Source organism: Cotesia glomerata, linkage group LG5, assembly GCF_020080835.1.
Source record: "Cotesia glomerata isolate CgM1 linkage group LG5, MPM_Cglom_v2.3, whole genome shotgun sequence".
NCBI lineage: Eukaryota > Metazoa > Arthropoda > Insecta > Hymenoptera > Braconidae > Cotesia > Cotesia glomerata.
Window position 1 is genome coordinate 24983879 of NC_058162.1, and position 21611 is coordinate 25005489.

A 21611-nucleotide genomic window follows, 5' to 3' on the forward strand; every position below is an offset into this window, starting at 1 on the left:
CCACCGAAATCGGTTTCGTTAGCGCATATATACTCACCGCTAGAGATAACTTCAAACACATTGTACATTATATGTATATTTCGATCTATAACGGATTATACGTCACCTGTTGCGTTAAAGTGCTGTTTTATTAAACTGATCCGCCGGAGTTATTTCAAGAATTCTAACGCGTTACCACCGAGGTCATCTTCTATTGAAGCTGCTGATTTAAAATCACTGTGGGGATGCGGAAAATATAAGAAATGAAAAAATTTTTGTGGTGGAAAATAATCACAAGGTATTTTGGTGCTAAAGTTAGAATGCCGGCGGTGACCTTAAAAAATTGCCTGGAAAAGCGGAAAGTTTGTCGAGATGCTTTCTGTTCTAATGAAATTAATTATTTTTATTTTATTTATGAAGAAAATTTCATTTTTTGTTTTTAATAATGTAATTAAAAAAATTTTTCAATAGAAAAATAATATCTTTAGCTGAATTCACTATTTTTAAGCATAAAAATAACTATTCAAAGATTTTTTATTGTAAAATTATTTTATAAGAACTTAAAGAACATTTCAAGTGATATTAGTCAGCCATTTTGGATTAAAAAATGATTATAGTTCTTTAATAAATTTTAATTATGCCAAAACTAAAAAAAAAATGAATTTTTTAGCTAAATTCACTTTTTTTAAGCTTAAAACAATTTATTCAACAATTTTTTACTGTACAATTATTATATAAGAACCTAAAAAACATTTCAAGTGATAGTAGTCAGCCATTTTGGACACAAAATTATTAAAGCTCTATAATAGACTTTATTTATGCAAAAATTTCAAAAAAATGAATTTTTTAGTTAAATTCACTTTTTTCAAGCATAAAAAAAATTATTCAAAGATATTTTATTGTAAAATTATTTTATAAGAACTTAAAGAAAATTTCAAGTGATAACAGTCAGCCATTTTGGACAAAAAAATTTTTATAGTTCTATAATAGACTTTAATTATGCAAAAATTTTACAAAAATAAATTTTTAAGATAAATTCACTTTTTTGACACCTTAAAAAAATAAAACAAAATTGTTTTTCCCTGAAATTTTCAATTCTAACGTAAAAAAATATTGAAAGTGTGAGAAAATAGCAATCAGCTGACGCTTAAGCAGTAAAGTAAAAATCCGATAGATGGCGCTCAGTTGTAAACAACTTTTGTCTGATTCTGAGCGCGAGAGATAAAAAGACGGGTAATAAAAATGTAAATAACTTGATGAGTAAGTTGTAATTGCTGATAAGTTTAATCAGTAATGGTTGATCATGAGGGTAAGGGTGAGTAAAACAAAGCGTGAAAGTTTTATCAGTAGAAACAAGAGGGGACGGGCTAATAACAATGACAAGGATCGAATAGTTTGTCTTGTCGAAAAAAACAAGGTAATTTTGTTACTTTTTCAGCGGTAGGTGTTCGGGCTCTCGAAAAACGCTATCGACTAATATAATTTTATTTTTTTTCCTTTTACCTAAAGAATAATGATAGCCAGGGGAGAAAAGTGGGTTTATTTATTCCAGTGTTTTTTTTTTTATACCTCGGGTGTAATTTAATACACTGAACTTGACAAGCCTTTTTTTTAATATTTTCACTTTTTAGTAGATTTTATAAAAATCTAACTATTGCAGCCGTCCTCATGGCGCAACTTTGAAAAAATTTAGTCGTTTTCTGACTCAGTTTGTCGAGCTGAGTCAGAAAATGTATATAGTTCAAAAGTGTATATATGTATGTATTTATATGTATATATATATATATATATATATATATATATATATATATATATATATATATATATATATATATATATATATATATATATATATATACATATAAATATATACATATATATATATACGTGGCATGCTCTCGAGTGGGTAAACCATCCAGTTTGTTTGTGTTAGCTAAAGATGGACTAACAAAAAATATTGTTCACGCTATAGCATTAAGAGATTGATATTGTTTAATAGTGTTACTGTCGTAATTGTTTAATTAATGATATATAATTTTAAGGAATAAATTATAATAACTTAAAAATAATGTTTGCCTTTTGTTATTTTTATATTCCCTCATCGTTCACAGCGCTCCATGCTTATTTCACGCATATACCACATTCTTACATACATACAATATACACATTCTAACATACATACATACTTACAATAAGTAAGCTATTTTTTGTCTACACTAGAAATTACTAGGAAATTATTTATATGGCAAAACAACGTTTGCCGGGTCAGCTAAGTATATATATATATATATATATATATATATATATATATATATATATATATATATATATATATATATATATATATATATATATATATATATATATATATATATATATATACGATATATATATATCTATATTTATACGATATATATATATATTTATACGATATAACGCGGCTTGTCAGCACGATAGCGTTTTCAATTTATAACCGATTCTTCTCAAACTCAACATGCTTTATCTATCGATCAAGACCAAAGTTAAGTTTGAAGATGAGCTTAATCCGGCGAGTAATTTGGAAATGACAGGATTTTAAAATTTTGAAAATCGTAAAAATTGATGTTTTTACTACTTCAACTTGATATAATTATTGATCGAGACAAGATATCAAAATTCGGTAAAATGCATCGTAAAGCTCTTTTAATAAGCTTCAATTTTCACTACTCAGAAGTGGTAGTAACCTCAATATTACTCCTTTTAGAGTTCGTTTAATGAAACAGTTTTACTGTTGCAGCCGTTTTAGAATTATTGTCTGCATCATAGCTTAATCATGATGTAAATTCAATAATTACGATAATGATTAGTCTTTCGTGTAATGTTTTCAGGTAATTCGTCAGTAAATATGTCACAAATTAGTTCTATATATTGTTTTCTTCAATTAAAATTTTATCCGGTTTCAAACATCTGATTGATTTGCAAATTGTTGTTCCTAAGCAGTTATTTAAAATTTAGTCATTTATAATTCAAATTTTATAATCTTTGCAATTCTTTGAGAAACTTTTTCTTCAAAAGTTAATTTATTTTCCGAAATTTGTTCTAAATAGTTTTAAATTTATTATTGAATTTTGTTTTTAATTCATAAATAAGTTATACATTATTAGTGTTATTATATTATTTTATTAAAAATCAATTTTCTTTATTTGAAAAATCTACTTCCATTTCGGCTGCCGAATGGCCTTTTTTTTTTTATGTTTACTATTAGTTTACGTTTCTTAACAATCGGGCGTGCTGTAATTAAAGTGCAAATTGCTACACGTCAACAGCGAACCCAGTGAAAAGATTTGATATCAAATTTTCGGTACGCGTTTCAATGTTTTTATTAAATTGGTGATGGAAGGATATTGAAAAATATTATTTGTTTAGGTAAATGGAAATTGAAATTTAATATCACCTTTTTTATCTTCAATATTATTGTTATTATTGTTATTCAAAAGAAATTTGAATTCAATGATTTCTATTTTCTGACAATAGATAAATCCTTTAGAATCCGATTAATCCGAACAATCTCTTGAGATAAGAGGGTGCGAATATATTTTTATTGAATTCACTTTAACAGCTCGAAACTTTGAAATATTATATCGTTGATTTATACTTTCCTTAACTCAGTTAAAAATGAATTTTTAAGAAGCTAAAATTCATTTCTTTATACTTTATAGTGTTTTTATCATTAATTTTCAATCTAAAAAAAAATAAAATTTTTTTACTCATAAAAAGACCGCCATTTTGGCTCTAAAAACTTTCAATACTTTTATCTTTATTTAAATTCAACTAAAACTCACTAAAATTGTAATTTTAAGCTAAATTCACTTGTATTCTTTATAAAGAAAAATTATTTTCAATTTTTACATGAGAAAATTCTTATGTAAGTGTTAAAAAAAGGTAGCAAGTGGTAGAAAGTCGGCCATTTTAACTCTGAGAATTTTTAATACGCTTTATTCATTCAAAACTTATCTAATTTTTTACTCCCATAAATTCTTACGCTAAATTCACATTTTTTCTACCTGAAAAACTAAGAATTTTCAATCTTTCATGATAATTTTTCTTTTAAAGAGCGTAGAAACATCGCAAGTGATAGCAAGTCGGCCATATTGGCTTGAAAAACTTTCAATATTTTTTATTTTATTTAAATTTGGTTAAAACTAACAAAAATTGTAATTTTAAGCTAAATTCACTTGTTTTCTTTATAAAAAAAATTATTTTCAATTTTTACATTAGAAAATTCTTATCTAAGTGTTAAAAAAAGGTAGCAAGTGGTAGAAAGTCGGCCATTTTAACTCTGAATAGAAGATTTTTATTCAATAAATCAATAAATTTTTTAAGGCATAACATTTAAACGAATAATGATAAGAATCGTTTGTATTGTAGTTCTTTCCATTTTTAGTGAACATGAATATATATCATAATAACTAATAATTTCTCTTCTTTATATGTAAGTTCCCAGGAAATTAGATATTTATTAGGTATAACTTCATCTGGCATAAGTTCCATTGGTATTTCAATGTTTTCGTTTCCATAAACACCCTAGAGAAAATTAATAAATTCAAACAAATGTTGGCGTAATTAAAAAAATTACATAGAGCTTACAGGAGGTGATGGACAATTAGGCTTGTCAAATCCAACTATTTGTAAAATAGGACCCACTATAATAGGTTCATCTAACATTTCACATAAGCTCATTTGTAGTTCTAATCCAGTATGTATGACATATTCGCCCATTGATGCACCAAGTAATTGAAAATAGGACTAAAAATTATAATTACTTCGGTTACCATCTGAACGTTCTACACGCATAAAAACGATTTTATTGAAATAACAAAAGACGCGATAACTGAAAATTATGTTGTGGTAACAAATGAGTATAATTATAGCAACAAATCCATTAGTTGCATTAACAAAATTTTTCAAGTTGTATTAAAAAACCAGTTTGTTAAATCACAAAATCAATTTGTTGCTCCAACAAAATCATTTTGTTACTATCACAAAATGACTTTATTGCTGCAACAAAATGATTTTATTGCTGTTACAAAGTAATTTTGTTGCAATAACAAAACTAGTTTGTTGCTTGTTAAATTTATTCTTATAAAATTTACTATAACAAATTTATTTATTATTCCAAAAAATTCTTATTATTATTCTTATAAATTCTCTTTATTACTTCAACAAATTGTCTTTGTGACTCCAACAAATTTTCTTTGTTATCCCGAGAAAAAATATTTATATATAAATATATATATTTATATATAAATTGGTTATATGTGATTATATATGAAAAATGGCCAAATATAATCATATCTAATTATATATAACAATATTTATTTATATATTTATTACATCTAATTAATTATTGGGTTAATTTTATGGATAGAATATTTAATATGGTCCTACGCAATTCTGTGTAACCAATTAAAATGCAAAAAAAAATATCTAGTTATAATTTTATAGCTATAACACCAGCGGTCACCCATCCAACTATTAACCCTGCTCAATGCTGCTTAACTTTGGTGATCTCCGTGCGTCTTGAAGTGTCTGTCTGCTGTGCTGCTGTCTTAGATAATAATGATTCTATGATCTACATAATGTATCATATGAGTTTATCATAAATGGAATATAAAAATTGATTTTAATATATATTTGGATAGTCATTATTCATAATTTATTTATTTTACCGAATTTCATTATAATATAACACTTATTTAAATAATAAAATAAATAATGATTTTACTATTAGGTAATAGCAGAGCAGACCAAAACATCTCATAGGAAATGTGACAAATTTTGTATTTCAGAATTATTTAAACGTAATTATAAATATCATTTTACACTTTTTGTGATTACCAAAAAAAAATTTTTTTTCAAAGAAACAATTTTTATGTCTGTTAATTATATATAAGCATATATGATTATATATACTTATATATAATTATATATGGGACTATATACAATCTTGCATGGCTGTATATTGCTCCATATATAGTCATATATGATTATATATAACCTCATATACAATTCCATACATAATCATGTATGATTATATATAATTCTACATACTTATATATAATTGTATATGGAACTATATATAATCCTGCATGGTTGTATATTGCTCCATATATAGTCATATATAATTATATATGATTATATATAACCTCATATACAATTCCATATATAATCATGTATGATTATATATAATTCTACATACTTATATATAATTGTATATGGAACTATATATAATCCTGCATGGTTGTATATTGCTCCATATATAGTCATATATAATTATATATAACCTCATATACAACTCCATATATAATCATGTATGATTATATATAATTCTATATACTTATATGTAATTGTATATGGAACTATATATAATCCTGTATGGTTGTATATTGCTCCATATATAGTCATATATAATTTTATATGATTATATATAACCTCATATACAATTCCATATATAATCATGTATGATTATATATAATTCTATATACTTATATATAATTGTATATGGAACTATATATAATCCTGCATGGTTGTATATTGCTCCATATATAGTCATATATAATTTTATATGATTATATATAACCTCATATACAATTCCATATATAATCATGTATGATTATATATAATTCTATATACTTATATATAATTGTATATAGAACTATATATAATCCTGCATGGTTATATATTGCTCCATATATAGTCATATATAATTATATATGATTATATATAACCTCATATACAATTCCATATATAATCATGTATGATTATATATAATTCTATATACTTATATATAATTGTATATGGAACTATATATAATCCTGCATGGTTGTATATTGCTCCATATATAGTCATATATAATTATATATGATTATATATAACCTCATATACAATTCCATATATAATCATGTATGATTATATATAATTATGTATGATCATATATAATTGTATATAATTATATATGTGATTCCATATATAATCATATATGATTATATACAATTATATATAATTATATAGAAACATTTTTTCTCGGGATTCTAATAGAATAATTTTGCTGTTTCAACAAAAAAAATTTTTACACCAACTAAAGTATTTTGTCGAATCAACTAAAATATTTTGCTATAGTAACAAAACTGTTTTGTTGTTATAACAAACCAATAACTTGCAATAACCTAAATTTTGTTATTTTAACATATAATTTGTTATCCCTATGTTAACAAATTTATTTGTTACCACAGCATATCTTAAGTTATCTTAACAAAATTTTTTTCTGCGTGTAATCTACATAATTTAGAGAATAAGGAAAATTTTGTCTCCAGCGTATTTAAATAATAAAATGAGTTTTTAAAATTGAATTTAGTATAATTGGAAAGGTCTTGAATATGGTTAAAAAAACTGATTACTTGAGTTTCCGTTGGAAATGATTTAACTATCGAGAAGTTAAGAAACACTTGGTTATCAGCATTTACATAAACATCTGGCTCGGTTAGATACTCTTTACTAAAAAATGGACAAACTATATCTTCTATCACGATTTCTAAGGCACCCTAAAAAATTAACAAACAAAAAATTTATTATTACCCAAGAAAATATATTTTGTAATTTTATCTAGAAATTAAATATGAGTTTAAATTTCTTTGGAAAGTTTTTATCTCTTTTGCGATAATTTTTACAAACAAATTTTGTTCACCGTAAAAAGGACAAAATTTGTCCTTTGATATTTTCTTGAATTTTTTCCCAGAAAATCAAAAATACCATTTATTTGCTATACAAAAAAAATTATAAAAGTTTGTATGAGAGGCATTCCATAGTGAATTGTGGGACATTTGACTCTGGAATTCCATCTATTATAAGCTATAATTACGTGACTGAAACTTATACTATAGTAAAATTTATCTTATAATATAGAAGAATAACTAATTAACAACATCCCTTTGTCAAGAATCTCGACTACTTTTTAAGTTTCTCGTAATTATAATTTGACTGAGTGTGACTGGTGGGACTAAAAAAAATCCTTCTCTCTTACCAAAGGAATACTTAAAGTCCAATTTCAGTTCGACCACTAAACTGAAAAAAAATACTTCCCTCCAAAATACTAAATTTATCCTACAAATATTCATTATTATGAAGAATTACACTGATTAGCTACGAAGAAACAATTAAAAAAATTTGTTTTTATTGTGACTGGTGGGACAAGTACTAAATGTCTACATCAAGTTGTTTATTAAAAAGACTTTTATATTATTTCAACCTTAGAAACATTATTGTTTATATATTTAACTATAAATTATTTAGAATAATTAAAAAAAAACTAATTAAAAAACACAAATAAAGGATTTAGCATGCTGACAACACGATCTTGATAAACTTAGGTGTTAATTAATAACGAACATAAACAAAATTTCTTCTTAAAACTATAATAATAAATATGTTAGTTAATAACAAACATAAAATGAATTTGTTGTTAAAACTATTGAAACAACATTTGACCCGGATACAAGTTAGTACGGCTGAAAAATTATTAGGAGAGACAAATCCATTTTCTTATCGATTAAAAAAAAATTTTCTTTACAAATTAGTAAAATATAAACTTTTAATAATAAATCAGGACTAAATTAGAATGAATCAGAGAAATTTTTAAATTTTAGTCATTTTTCCATTTCGCGTAGAATGCTTCTATAGTAAAATTTATCTTATAATATAGAAGAATAACTAATTAACAACATCCCTTTGACAAATACCTCGATTGCTTTTTAAGTTTCTTGTAATTATCATTTGACTGAGTGTGACTGGTGGGACTAAGAAAAATCCTTCTCTCTTACCAAAGGAATACTTAAAGTCCAATTTCAGTTCGACCACTAAACTGAAAAAAAATACTTCCCTCGAAAATACTAAATTTATCCTACAAATATTCAATATTATGAAGAATTAGACTGATTACCTACGTAGAAACAATTAAGAAAATTTGTTTTTATTGTGACTGGTGGGACAGGCATTTGTGACTGGTGGGACAAGTACAAAATGTCTACATCAAGTTGTTTATTAAAAAGACTTTTATATTATTTCAACCTTAGAAACATTATTGTTTATATATTTAACTATAAATTATTTAGAATAATTAAAAAAAACTAATTAAAAAACACAAATAAAGGATTTAGCATGCTGACAACACGATCTTGATAAACTTAGGTGTTAATTAATAACGAACATAAACAAAATTTCTTCTTCTTAAAACTTTTTTGTCTTAAAATTTTAAGACCCCACAAGGGATGCCATATTAAAGCAAATTTTTAAGGGAGTTGGGAAAGAACGGATAGGGGAAAGGGGGGGACCTACTCAGTGGGAATTTTTCCGTAATTGAAAAAATAATCAGACAGCCCAGACTGGGAATCGAACCCAGATCTCTCGGTTACGCGCCAAGGGCTCTACCAGTTAAGCTATCCGAGACAAGTACTGACTACTTTATTCAGTCACGTATATAAGACCCACCGAGCAAACAACGCCACCGTCCATCTTACGGTAAAGAGCCATATTAAAGCAAATTTTAACCATTTGTCTTAAAAACTTAAAATTTTTGTCATTTTCCCATTTCGCATGGAATGCCCCAACACTATTTATTTGCTCTACAAAAAAAATTATAAAAGTTTGTATGATGCATGACCTCAATAATTAAAATTTTAAATACCTTAACGCCAAAAAATTGAGCTGCCAAAACAATGAACAGAGTTAAAATCATTTTTACGAGTATCAAGTTCTAATTAAAGGTGTACCCAGAAAATTTTTTTAAAAAATTATGATTATAAAATCCGGAAGTTCCTTTTTTACTACGGATAATGTAACTCTGTCAAGCAGTTAAATATGCTAGGATCAACAGATACTCATCTCGAGGATATTGTGCAATAAACAGTCTAACTGCTGATTAATATCGCTTTTGATGTAATTAATAAAATTTTCAACAATGTATATCATATCTGAAAACTTTATTATATCTTTATGATTTCCTGAATTTCAAAAACTACTATGTTGTTACCGTAGAATTTGAGATTTTATCGGATAATTATAGTTTCCTCAACGTCGGCTTTTTGTTTGCTCATTTTAATGACTCATTTTAACACCTGTGTATTAACACCGGTGTAGCGGTGCTCTTTTGCGGTGTTAAAAATCCGGTGTTAAACCGGTGTAATATCGGTGTTAAACCGGTGTAACAGTAGAATAATTTTACACCGTATCGGAGTATGAATATTACATGATCCATAAAACACGATTAATATTCAATATTTATCAAAATGAGACAAGTAACATTTATTTAATAATTTTCAACTTATAAAATTACGCAGAAATCGATTTAATGAATGTTATACAACAAGTTAAATAGTATTTACAATATTAAATGTTTAGGAACAATATAATAATTATTTTTATCGTAACCATGATATTTCTCATAATATAATGGATGTTTTAAACATGAAAAATCTACAGCTGTGCAGAAATAAATTATCTATATGAAAATCATTTAAAACACGTTGAAAATTGTCGTAAAATTTTTCTAGAAATGTTTCAAATTTGTTGTAAAAAAACTCTAAAACTGTCCAAAAAATGTTCCAAAATTGTCTCAAAAATATCCGAAAAATGTCTCAAAAGTATTCAAAATTTGTTCTCAAATAGTTAAAAAAATGTTTTAAGATTATTCAAAAAAGGTTCCACATAAGATTTGAGGACAAAATTTTAACTAAATTGCTTCAAATAAATTGCATTGATTCTAAAATTGTCTTAGAAGTATTCCGAAAATCTTAAAAGTTATGAAATAATTACTAAAATACACTATTTTAGAGTTTCCGATTATCTGTATGATGTCCTAAAATTGTCCTTTAATAATGGAGTTAAAATAACACGGATCGAAAATTTACACCGCGAGAATTTCACACCATTATTTCACACTACACGGCCATGTAAAGTGTTCTAGGTCCATTTTTACATCGAAATATTTATCTTTAATTATTAAACATAAAAAGTTTAATTATAAAAATTGTGTTACTTAAAATATTATCAACACCGAAAAATTTATAACACCGATTTAACACCGAAAAAAAATATTTACACCGCGACCGGTGTTACTGCTACACCGATTTCGGTGTTGAATTTAACACCGTACACCGCATGGATTCACACCGGTCTTTTTTTACAGTGTAATAGTTAATAAATCCTTTTATCAATGGAATTATTGAAAATCAAGTTTTCGTCAGATTTCGAAGTTTTCGATTAATGGGGCATTCCATGCGAAAAGGGAAAATGACTAAAACTTAAAAATTTCTCTAATTTATTCCTAATTTATTATTAAAAGTTTATATTTTACTAATTTGTAAAAAAAAATTTTTTTTAATCAATAAGAAAATGGATTTTTCTCTCCTAATAATTTTTCAGCCGTACTAACTTGTATCCGGGTCAAATGTTGTTTCAATAGTTTTAACAACAAATTCATTTTATATTTGTTATTAACTAACATATTTATTATTATTATAGTTTAAGAACAAATTTTGTTTATGTTCGTTATTAATTAACACCTAAGTTTATCAAGATCGTGTTGTCAGCATGCTAAATCCTTTATTTGTGTTTTTTAATTAGTTTTTGCACGCCTCATAGCGCGAAGCGCGTGAGGTTGTGCTTTATACTCGACTCGTCAAAGTCAAATAATTTTGTGATCTTTAAATGCCTCTATCACAACCATATTACACTTATGCAATGATATAAGTAGATGTACACCGAAAAAACACATAAATTAAACCATCTTTTACTTTCTAAAATCATTTCATTTTGCTATTTTGAAAAAAAAAAACGTTTTGAAAAAAATTTTACGTGGACGTCCGGATGTCACCCCATTTTGGATGTACCAACGGTTACTCCCGAACAAATTGATATTTCAAGACCGGATCTTTTTTATTAGTTTAAGAACTCGATGAACTGGGTCCGTATTCCATATCAGTGGCCTAGCTTACGTATTTTTTTTTTAATTAAATTTTTATTAAAATTCACTACGATACAACCGTACAAAGCCAAACGAACTTTTCTTTTGACACGTGAAAACTATGGCGCCACTTGATCAAGCTAGATTTTTTTAGACTGCGTGCGTGTATGACAAGAAAAAAGGGCGCCATATTTAAAAAATAATAAAAAATACTCTGTAAGAAATTACTTTTATAATTTTTTTTTTTTTTAATCAATTACACAATTAATTTTTTTCTTAAAAAATGAATAAGCGTTATGAGGCGTGCACTGTTGGATTTTCCAAACTTTTTTTAATTATCCTAAATAATTTATAGTTAAATATATAAACAATAATGTTTCTAAGGTTGAAATAATATAAAAGTCTTTTTAATAAACAACTTGATGTAGACATTTTGTACTTGTCCCACCAGTCACAAATGTCTGTCCCACCAGTCACAATAAAAACAAATTTTTTTAATTGTTTCTACGTAGCTAATCAGTCTAATTCTTCATTATATTGAATATTTGTAGGATAAATTTAGTATTTTCGAGGGAAGTATTTTTTTTCAGTTTAGTGGTCGAACTGAAATTGGGCTTTAAGTATACCTTTGGTAAGAGAGAAGGATTTTTCTTAGTCCCATCAGTCACACTCAGTCAAATGATAATTACGAGAAACTTAAAAAGTAATGGAGGTTTTTGACAAAGGGATGTTGTTAATTAGTTATTCTTCTATATTATAAGATAAATTTTACTATAGAAGCATTCTACGCGAAATGGAAAAATGACTAAAATTTCAAAATTTTTCTAATTCATTCTAATTTAGTCCTAATTTATTATTAAAAGTTTATATTTTACTAATTTGTAAAGAAAATTTTTTTTAATCAATAAGAAAATCGATTTTTTTCTCCTAGTAACTTTTCAGCCGTACTAACTTGTATCCGGGTCAAATGTTGTTTCAATAGTTTTAACAACAAATACATTTTATGTTTGTTATTAACTAACATATTTATTATTATAGTTTTAAGAACAAATTTTGTTTATGTTCGTTATTAATTAACACCTAAGTTTATCAAGATCGTGTTGTCAGCATGCTAAATCCTATATTTGTGTTTTTTAATTAGTTTTTTTTAATTATCCTAAATAATTTATAGTTAAATATATAAACAATAATGTTCCTAAGGTTGAAATAATATAAAAGTCTTTTTAATAAACAGCTTGATGTAGATATTTTGTACTTGTCCCACCAGTCACAAATGCCTGTCCCACCAGTCACAATAAAAACAAATTTTTTTAATTGTTTCTACGTAGGTAATCAGTCTAATTCTTCATAATATTGAATATTTGTAGGATAAATTTAGTATTTTCAAGGGAAGTATTTTTTTTCAGTTTAGTGGTCGAACTGAAATTGGACTTTAAGTATACCTTTGGTAAGAGAGAAGGATTTTTCTTAGTCCCACCAGTCACACTCAGTCAAATGATAATTACGAGAAACTTAAAAGGTAATCGAGGTTTTGACAAAAGGATCTTAATTAGTTATTCTTCTGTATAAGATAAATTTTGCTATAGTATAAGTTTGTCACATAATTATATATAATTGATCGAATTCGAGAGTCAAATCTCCCATAAGTCACTATGAAATGCCCCTAATGTTATAATCCTACACTAAAAAATAAATTATTTTTCTGCTCACAATATTTCTGATTAAATAAAAAACGGCTATTACATTTGCTGCAGCAAAAAAAAATTATAAATTCTAAATAGGAGGCTTGAAAAGAAGAAAAATCTTAAGAATGCATGTTAACATCTAAGAACTTCGGTCGATCCATAACTTAGAAATATTATCACGTGTCAGGAGTCGGGGGAGTATGTGGCATCGATAAATGACGATTGAAAGATTGTAAAAAAAAAGTGCAACACCCTCTTGACCCAGTAATTATTCAGTTCTACATAAAACGCTCGAGAGTAGACACTTAAACTTCATTAACATATCGCAAAAATAAAAATAATTTACATATAAATTACTTCATTTTTTACATCTCCGAGTTAGCAATCGTAAAAATAAAAAAGTTAAAAATTAATTAGTTTTTATTGCACTGACATAAACTTTTACGAGTAATTAAAATTTACGCATAAATTAGGGGGTGAATTTAAAGAAAAACATTTTTGTACTTGATTTATTATAAAATTCCCCGTGAAACGAGTTCGCGGCGATAGATTGCGACAACTAGGTCATTGTTTAATTTATGGTGATTAATTATTTATAAACCTCGGTTTTAGTAAACTTGTTAGATTATATTGATGTGGGTACGTTATATTTACACGGAGAATTATTATCTATTTATTATATTTCTCCCTTTGTTTCTTCGACCGAAAAAAAAATTAGACATATTTTATTGAGGAAGATTAGGTCTTTTTTTTTTATATAAATAAAATATACCAATATATTAATAAGCTATCAGTCATTAATTATTTACGTCGGGGAGTCTGGAAAGTCTTGGGGAGAATTTCTTGAGTAATAAATCATTTTATCCTGTTATTAATATTAAATTTCTTATGACATTTGCGTCAATAAATAAGTACAGAATTATTTTTTACCGGAATAATTTTTTCATAGGTAAGTTGTAGGTTATTAAAGTCGCGCAAGCGCGACTTTAATAAAATTTGTTAATTTAACACTGTAAGATAACAATTTTAAATGCAATGTTTATTTAGGACGCTTACATATTTAATTTGCCGTTATTAGCTCTAGTTTAATCTTGCAAGCATTAATTTTGCGACAATTTATGACTTCAATTATTAATCTTCCTTTCGGGGTTTACTTTTATGGATTAAATTATCAAATTAATGAAGTAAGGTGTTGAGTAAAATGAGAGTTAATTATTAATCGATTTATTTTGTTTAGTATTTACATCAATCGAAAAATCAACTCAATTAAATAATGGTAATTTGTTTTAAATTCAACTTTAAAATGCACGTGTCTGATATACATATATATCAATTACGGAAAAACCCCCACTGAGTAGGTCCCCCCCTTTCCCCTATCCGTTCTTTCCCAACTCCCCTAAAAATTTGCTTTAATATGGCTCTTGACCGTAAGATGGACGGTGGCGTTGTTTGCTCGGTGGGTCTTATGTACGTGACTGAATATAGTAGTCAGTACTTGTCTCGGATAGCTTAACTGGTAGAGCCCTTGGCGCGTAACCGAGAGATCTGGGTTCGATTCCCAGTCTGGGCTGTCTGATTATTTTTTCAATTACGGAAAAATCCCCACTGAGTAGGTCCCCCCCTTTCCCCTATCCGTTCTTTCCCAACTCTCTTAAAAAAAATTTGCTTTAATATGGCTTTACATATATATACATACATATATAAATTGATAAAGAAGAAAGTAAAGAATAAAAAGTGGTGATTGACTAGTGCACTTGATAATTCTCTATCGGTACAATCCTTTGATATTATTTCCTTTGAGACTATTGTTTTCTTCAGTGTTTAACAATACTCTAAATATAAATAATAAATCTAATTAAGATGGTAATTTTTTTTGCTAAAAAAGCCGCGCTTGCGCAGACTAGTACAAAGTTTGTGTTTCTTCACTGAATTTTTACCAGGGAACAAATATTAACCAATAAAAAAAGAGATTGTATTAAAAATTTTTAAAAATAATAACTGACATTTCAGCGAAATTATTTTGACGAACAAAAATGTTGTGAATAAAAAAAGAGACTTTTAATTAGTTTAATTAGAGTATCTGTTCTGATATTAGATTAAGAATTTGTAATAAATGCCGAAATGTCTTTAAAATAATAACATGTAATACTATTGATTGAACACTCGGTAATAATTCGAGCTAGACGTTTTAAATTAACATCACGTCCATTATTTTAGTCAAGGTACTTAATAATAATAATAATTAATAATTATTATTAACAAGTTATTTACAATTTGTTAATTAATCTTTGACTGATTTTGTAATCAATTATAATTAAATAATTAGTATTACAGTTGAAGGAGTTGGAACTAGAAAGATGTAAAATAGAAAAAAGAAAGGAAAGTTTCTTCAGTCACTTACACCCTTTCAGTTCCGACCCCTTCAAGCGTATTATTAGAATACTGATTCCGCGGAACGTGACATCTGAATAGGATGTGAGGGACTACGCGCTAATCTTTTTTTCGGCAGCTTTTCAAGCGTTGACAGTAACTTCGCAAAATCCGGGCGCTTATCCGCATGATATGACCAGCAGTGCATTAATATATCCTGTAACAATTCAACATTATTATTATCATCAATAATATTATTACAACCGAATAAACAACCCAAGCGACTCTAAATTTACAAACAATTAAATGCCACATCAAATTATATTTAACAATATAATCATTATAAATTTAACATGAAGATAAATTTGGCTCACACTAGGTTGTACTTTATTACTTACAACAAACGCTGATAACAGTTTGCACAATTCAGATGTTTATCAACATGACATAACCAACAGCGCATTAATAATAATTTATTATTTTCCGCAGAATATTCTAGCAGCCCGCTCTGTAGAATAAAATTATATATAAATAAATATATTAATTTTAACTAGCATTCTTGCAGTCTTTGCTATAATAAATAGTGACTTTTGTTAAATTGCACTGTACTTTTTTAACTATTGACGTTTTTTTAATAAATATGCTTATCCCGATGTTACACTCATCAAGAGCTTTTATTTGAGTACCCACATGCATTTTTGATATATTTTTCATAAATACATATATATAAATATATATAATATATATAAATAAATAAAATATATGAAAAATTGATGTGGGTACTCAAATGAAAGGTCTCGATGAGTGTAACATCGAGAAGAGCTTATATCTTTAAAAATGTCAATATTTCACTAGAAACAATGTCATTTCTTAATTACTGACATTTTTTAAGATATAAACTCATTTCGATGTTATTTGTGAAATATATAAATATATAAAATATATGAAAAATTGATGTGGGTACTCAAATGAAAGGTCTCGATGAGTGTAACATGGCATTTTTTATATATTTTATATATATAGTATTTGTGAAATATATAAATATATAAAATATATGAAAAATTGATGTGGGTACTCAAATGAAAGGTCTCGATGAGTGTGACATCGGAATGAGCTTATATCTTCAAAAATGTCAATAGTTTACAAGATACAAGGTCATTTCTTAATTATTGACATTTTTTAAGATATAAACTCATTTCGATGTTATTTGTGAAATATATAAAAATATAAAACATATGAAAAATTGATGTGGGTACTCAAATGAAAGGTCTTCATGAGTGTAACATGGCATTTTTTATATATTTTATATATATGGTATTTGTGAAATATATAAATATATAAAATATATGAAAAATTGATGTGGGTACTCAAATGAAAGGTCTTGATGAGTGTAATATGGCATTTTTCATATATTTTATATATATGGTATTTGTGAAATATATAAATATATAAAATATATGAAAAATTGATGTGGGTACTCAAATGAAAGGTCTTGATGAGTGTAATATGGCATTTTTCATATATTTTATATATATGGTATTTGTGAAATATATAAATATATAAAATATATGAAAAATTGATGTGGGTACTCAAATGAAAGGTCTTGATGAGTGTAATATGGCATTTTTCATATATTTTATATATATGGTATTTGTGAAATATATAAATATATAAAATATATGAAAAATTGATGTGGGTACTCAAATGAAAGGTCTTGATGAGTGTAATATGGCATTTTTCATATATTTTATATATATGGTATTTGTGAAATATATAAATATATAAAATATATGAAAAATTGATGTGGGTACTCAAATGAAAGGTCTCGATGAGTGTGACATCGGAATGAGCTTATATCTTCAAAAATGTCAATAGTTTACAAGATACAAGGTCATTTCTTAATTATTGACATTTTTTAAGATATAAACTCATTTCGATGTTATTTGTGAAATATATAAAAATATAAAACATATGAAAAATTGATGTGGGTACTCAAATGAAAGGTCTTGATGAGTGTAACATGGCATTTTTTATATATTTTATATATATGGTATTTGTAAAATATATAAATATATAAAATATATGAAAAATTGATGTGGGTACTCAAATGAAAGGTCTCGATGAGTGTGACATCGGAATGAGCTTATATCTTCAAAAATGTCAATAGTTTACAAGATACAAGGTCATTTCTTAATTATTGACATTTTTTAAGATATAAACTCATTTCGATGTTATTTGTGAAATATATAAAAATATAAAACATATGAAAAATTGATGTGGGTACTCAAATGAAAGGTCTTCATGAGTGTAACATGGCATTTTTTATATATTTTATATATATGGTATTTGTGAAATATATAAATATATAAAATATATGAAAAATTGATGTGGGTACTCAAATGAAAGGTCTTGATGAGTGTAATATGGCATTTTTCATATATTTTATATATATGGTATTTGTGAAATATATAAATATATAAAATATATGAAAAATTGATGTGGGTACTCAAATGAAAGGTCTCGATGAGTGTGACATCGGAATGAGCTTATATCTTCAAAAATGTCAATAGTTTACAAGATACAAGGTCATTTCTTAATTATGTACCTAGACCTTTGCAATGACACATAATTTTACTAAGAAAATCGATTTTATTATATGACTATCCTGGACACAAAATTTTTCTTATTCTCTTAATAATATAGATATTTAATAAAAAAGTAATAAAATAAAAGAAGTCACCCCAGAAATTCCGATAATTCATAATAAAAACTCTCTTGATAAATCGATTAGCATGAATAATCACTGAAGCTGAAGAAAATTGATATTCTATTATCCCCCACAATACAAATTTAAGGGAGTAACACCGGCATTAAATAACCCGGAATAAAAATCTATATCAGCTATTCTGTATATTTCTCACTCAAAAGTTCATCTTGCACTGCAACAAGATACTTTTTTTCCGGCTGATCTCTTCTTACATTCACTCGATTTAATAAAAATAAATATATCCTCTTTTATTTATAGATATATTACCTATAGAACATAATTGAAGAACCGTGACGGCAAATGATGAAAAGCCGGCATCAATTCCGCAGAAGATTCAGTCTTCAGCCATCTTCGTCTCTGAAAGAAGAAAAAGAAGACGGACCAACTCGAAGTATCAGGTAATTCATTTTTTACCTTACCTAACACTTTTCCATTTCTTCTCTCTTTTTATTTTTACTATTCTTCTTCAATCCATCTTTCATTAAATTTTCCTCACTCGAGTCTTTTTCTTATTCTCTACTCTATTTCTTTTCACACGAGGTGAATCTCCGGCTCGTGGATCTATCTATCAATCCGAAGTGTTCGTACAATAGATAAAAGTAGAGATCTTAAAGGGATTAAAGATTTAAGTGGATAAAATCCGACTGTGGTTTTCACCACTGATGTCTCTTGTTACGTCAAAGGATCTGGATGATGAGGTGATACGTTGGTGGACGTAAAAGGCTGAAATTGTAAAAATAAAACCCGAGAAAATATAAAAAACTAGTGTAACAAGTAACAAGTCTTGATTGCCATCATTACCGACGAATCTTTTGGGGTTGAGAAACCCGAGGATTACCCGGCTCGACAAACCGCAGAGACTTTTCCTAGAAAAAAAAATAACAAGAGGTTTAGTGACACTCACAAGCCGGCTTAGGGTTTAATTAAATTATTAAGAGTGAATAAGCTAATTTTAGAAGATTTACTGGGGGTGTAAACACGATAACTTTTGAGAAACACCATTATTTACCTGGAATTTTGTTTCTATCTCTTCGTATGATCACTACGGAGAGATCTATTGAAAATCTTGCCTCAATATTGTTTCGTTTAATTATAATTAATATATTTCGGACTTTAGTTAGACCGAATTTTCTACCCGTCGATCAGCCTTACAGTTTAAATTTATTTGAGGAGTAAATACAGCCGAGCTTATTACACTTGTACTATTTTACTCTCGACTATTGGACGAAATCACCAGAAGGTGGCGCGGTAGTATACTTCTACTAGGATATAGAGTTTCTCTGAAGAAAAGGCAGGCTATTAAAAAAAAACAAACTTTTTAAAATACTTATTTTAAAAATACTACTTATTGTGTACTTTAACACTTATTAATTTATATTACGTTAATAAATTTAATTTTCACTCTCGATATTTTATTTTAATTCTTAAATATTTATACAAACTCTTCATACCTTTTTTTCTATGCTTCATTGTAATGTAAGGTCTAATTAAGCTCGATTTTTTAAAATTTTACTTTACCAGAAAATTATGGAAAAATATAAACTAACCAGAGCTTTTCAATCAAATGTTGTATGGCTTTTAGTTTTTTAAATTTTTTACTGCGTAAGAAGGACAGGGTTCGATTCCCGGCGCCGGTAAATAAAATCCATTTATCATTAATTCCTGTTTTTAAATAGTCAAAAACTTTTATTGCATCGATACTAACTCCTAGTGTTTATAAAACTCCCTCGTAACTCTTACAAAAAATAATTACAATAAAAACAAACTTTTTATTGCCAATGCGTTATATCTTTACACACAAATTCTCTAAAATTATGTAACAAGTTACGCAACTTTTTAATTGTACTAGAAGAAAGAAAATTTAAATTTATTCAAAATAATTTTATATTATTTTTCTTAGTAAGGGTTTGTTTTATATTTTAATTTTATATAGAATTTTTTTCTGTCTGGTTATTCGATAAGAATTACAAAGACCTTGATGTACAAAGTTGTTAAACTTCTGAGTGGAGAGTTAGGGAATTGTCAAGTTTATTTACGGATAAAAGTTTCAGCCAAGCTTTTAAGATAACCATGAAAATTTAAAAGTTTCTTTTTAATTTTACTACTTTTTAAAGATCGTTACATTAAATTACTTAAAGTATATGTTTTTGTCCCGAAAAATCATAAAAACTTTACCGCTTTTGCCTACTGCAAAGAAAACTAATGAAAACATAATAGATAGTTTGAAAGTATGTCGATATTTTATAAAAATAACTTGATTAATTAACTCAATTCTTCTTTTATCAGCTCGAGAGTGATAAAAAGGACAAATTTATAAAAAAATTGGTAGAAAAGATCTTTTTGTTTCTTTGTAATCAGTGTTTTAGCGTTAAAACCGGCATAAACAGCTGATGCGATATGTAGCCGCCATTTTTGCGGGTAAATAACAAGTTTAAAAAAAAGCGCGAGATTTAAAAATTTATTTTTCTTATAAATTTTTTAGTGTTGACAATAATAAGTTTATATTGTTGTTTTTAACAATAAAAAGTTATTGTTAGTACGAACAATAACTCTCCATTTGTTTTCATTATGTCATATTGTAAATTACCTATTGAATAAAATGAATTTCTTTTTCTGGAAACGTTCCAAGTTTCTAGCGGAATGATTTAATGAGTAATAAATTGTGAATTTGCTATTTTTAGTAACAGTACTTGACTTTTTTTATTTTTTTAGTTTGTTGAACTCTATTATGGAAAACATTTTCAGGTTTTAATTTTCGATCATGTAATTTTTGTTTTTTTAACATAAATTATTAAAATTTCTCTCATAATATATT

General features: G+C 26.6%; 2 protein-coding genes across 3 annotated transcripts in view; one reads left to right on the forward strand and one right to left on the reverse strand.

The window, feature by feature from the left end:
- LOC123265598 (ras-related protein Rap-2a) overlaps nt 1-21611 on the forward strand; it is a 57348-nt gene that overhangs the window by 24234 nt on the left and 11503 nt on the right. For both annotated transcript variants that reach the window (XM_044729392.1, XM_044729393.1), the window contains exon 2: nt 19055-19194. In XM_044729392.1, the coding sequence (XP_044585327.1) occupies nt 19097-19194 (98 nt within the window). In that variant the 5' untranslated portion in view covers nt 19055-19096. The remainder of the gene's footprint in view (nt 1-19054; nt 19195-21611) is intronic.
- LOC123265603 lies at nt 4290-9866 on the reverse strand. Its single transcript, XM_044729398.1, has 4 exons — nt 9698-9866; nt 7416-7559; nt 4606-4764; nt 4290-4542 (listed from the first exon to the last, which is right to left on the reverse strand). The coding sequence occupies exons 1-4, from the start codon at nt 9746-9748 to the stop codon at nt 4399-4401; spliced, it is 498 nt and encodes a 165-aa protein (XP_044585333.1). The 5' UTR covers nt 9749-9866; the 3' UTR covers nt 4290-4398.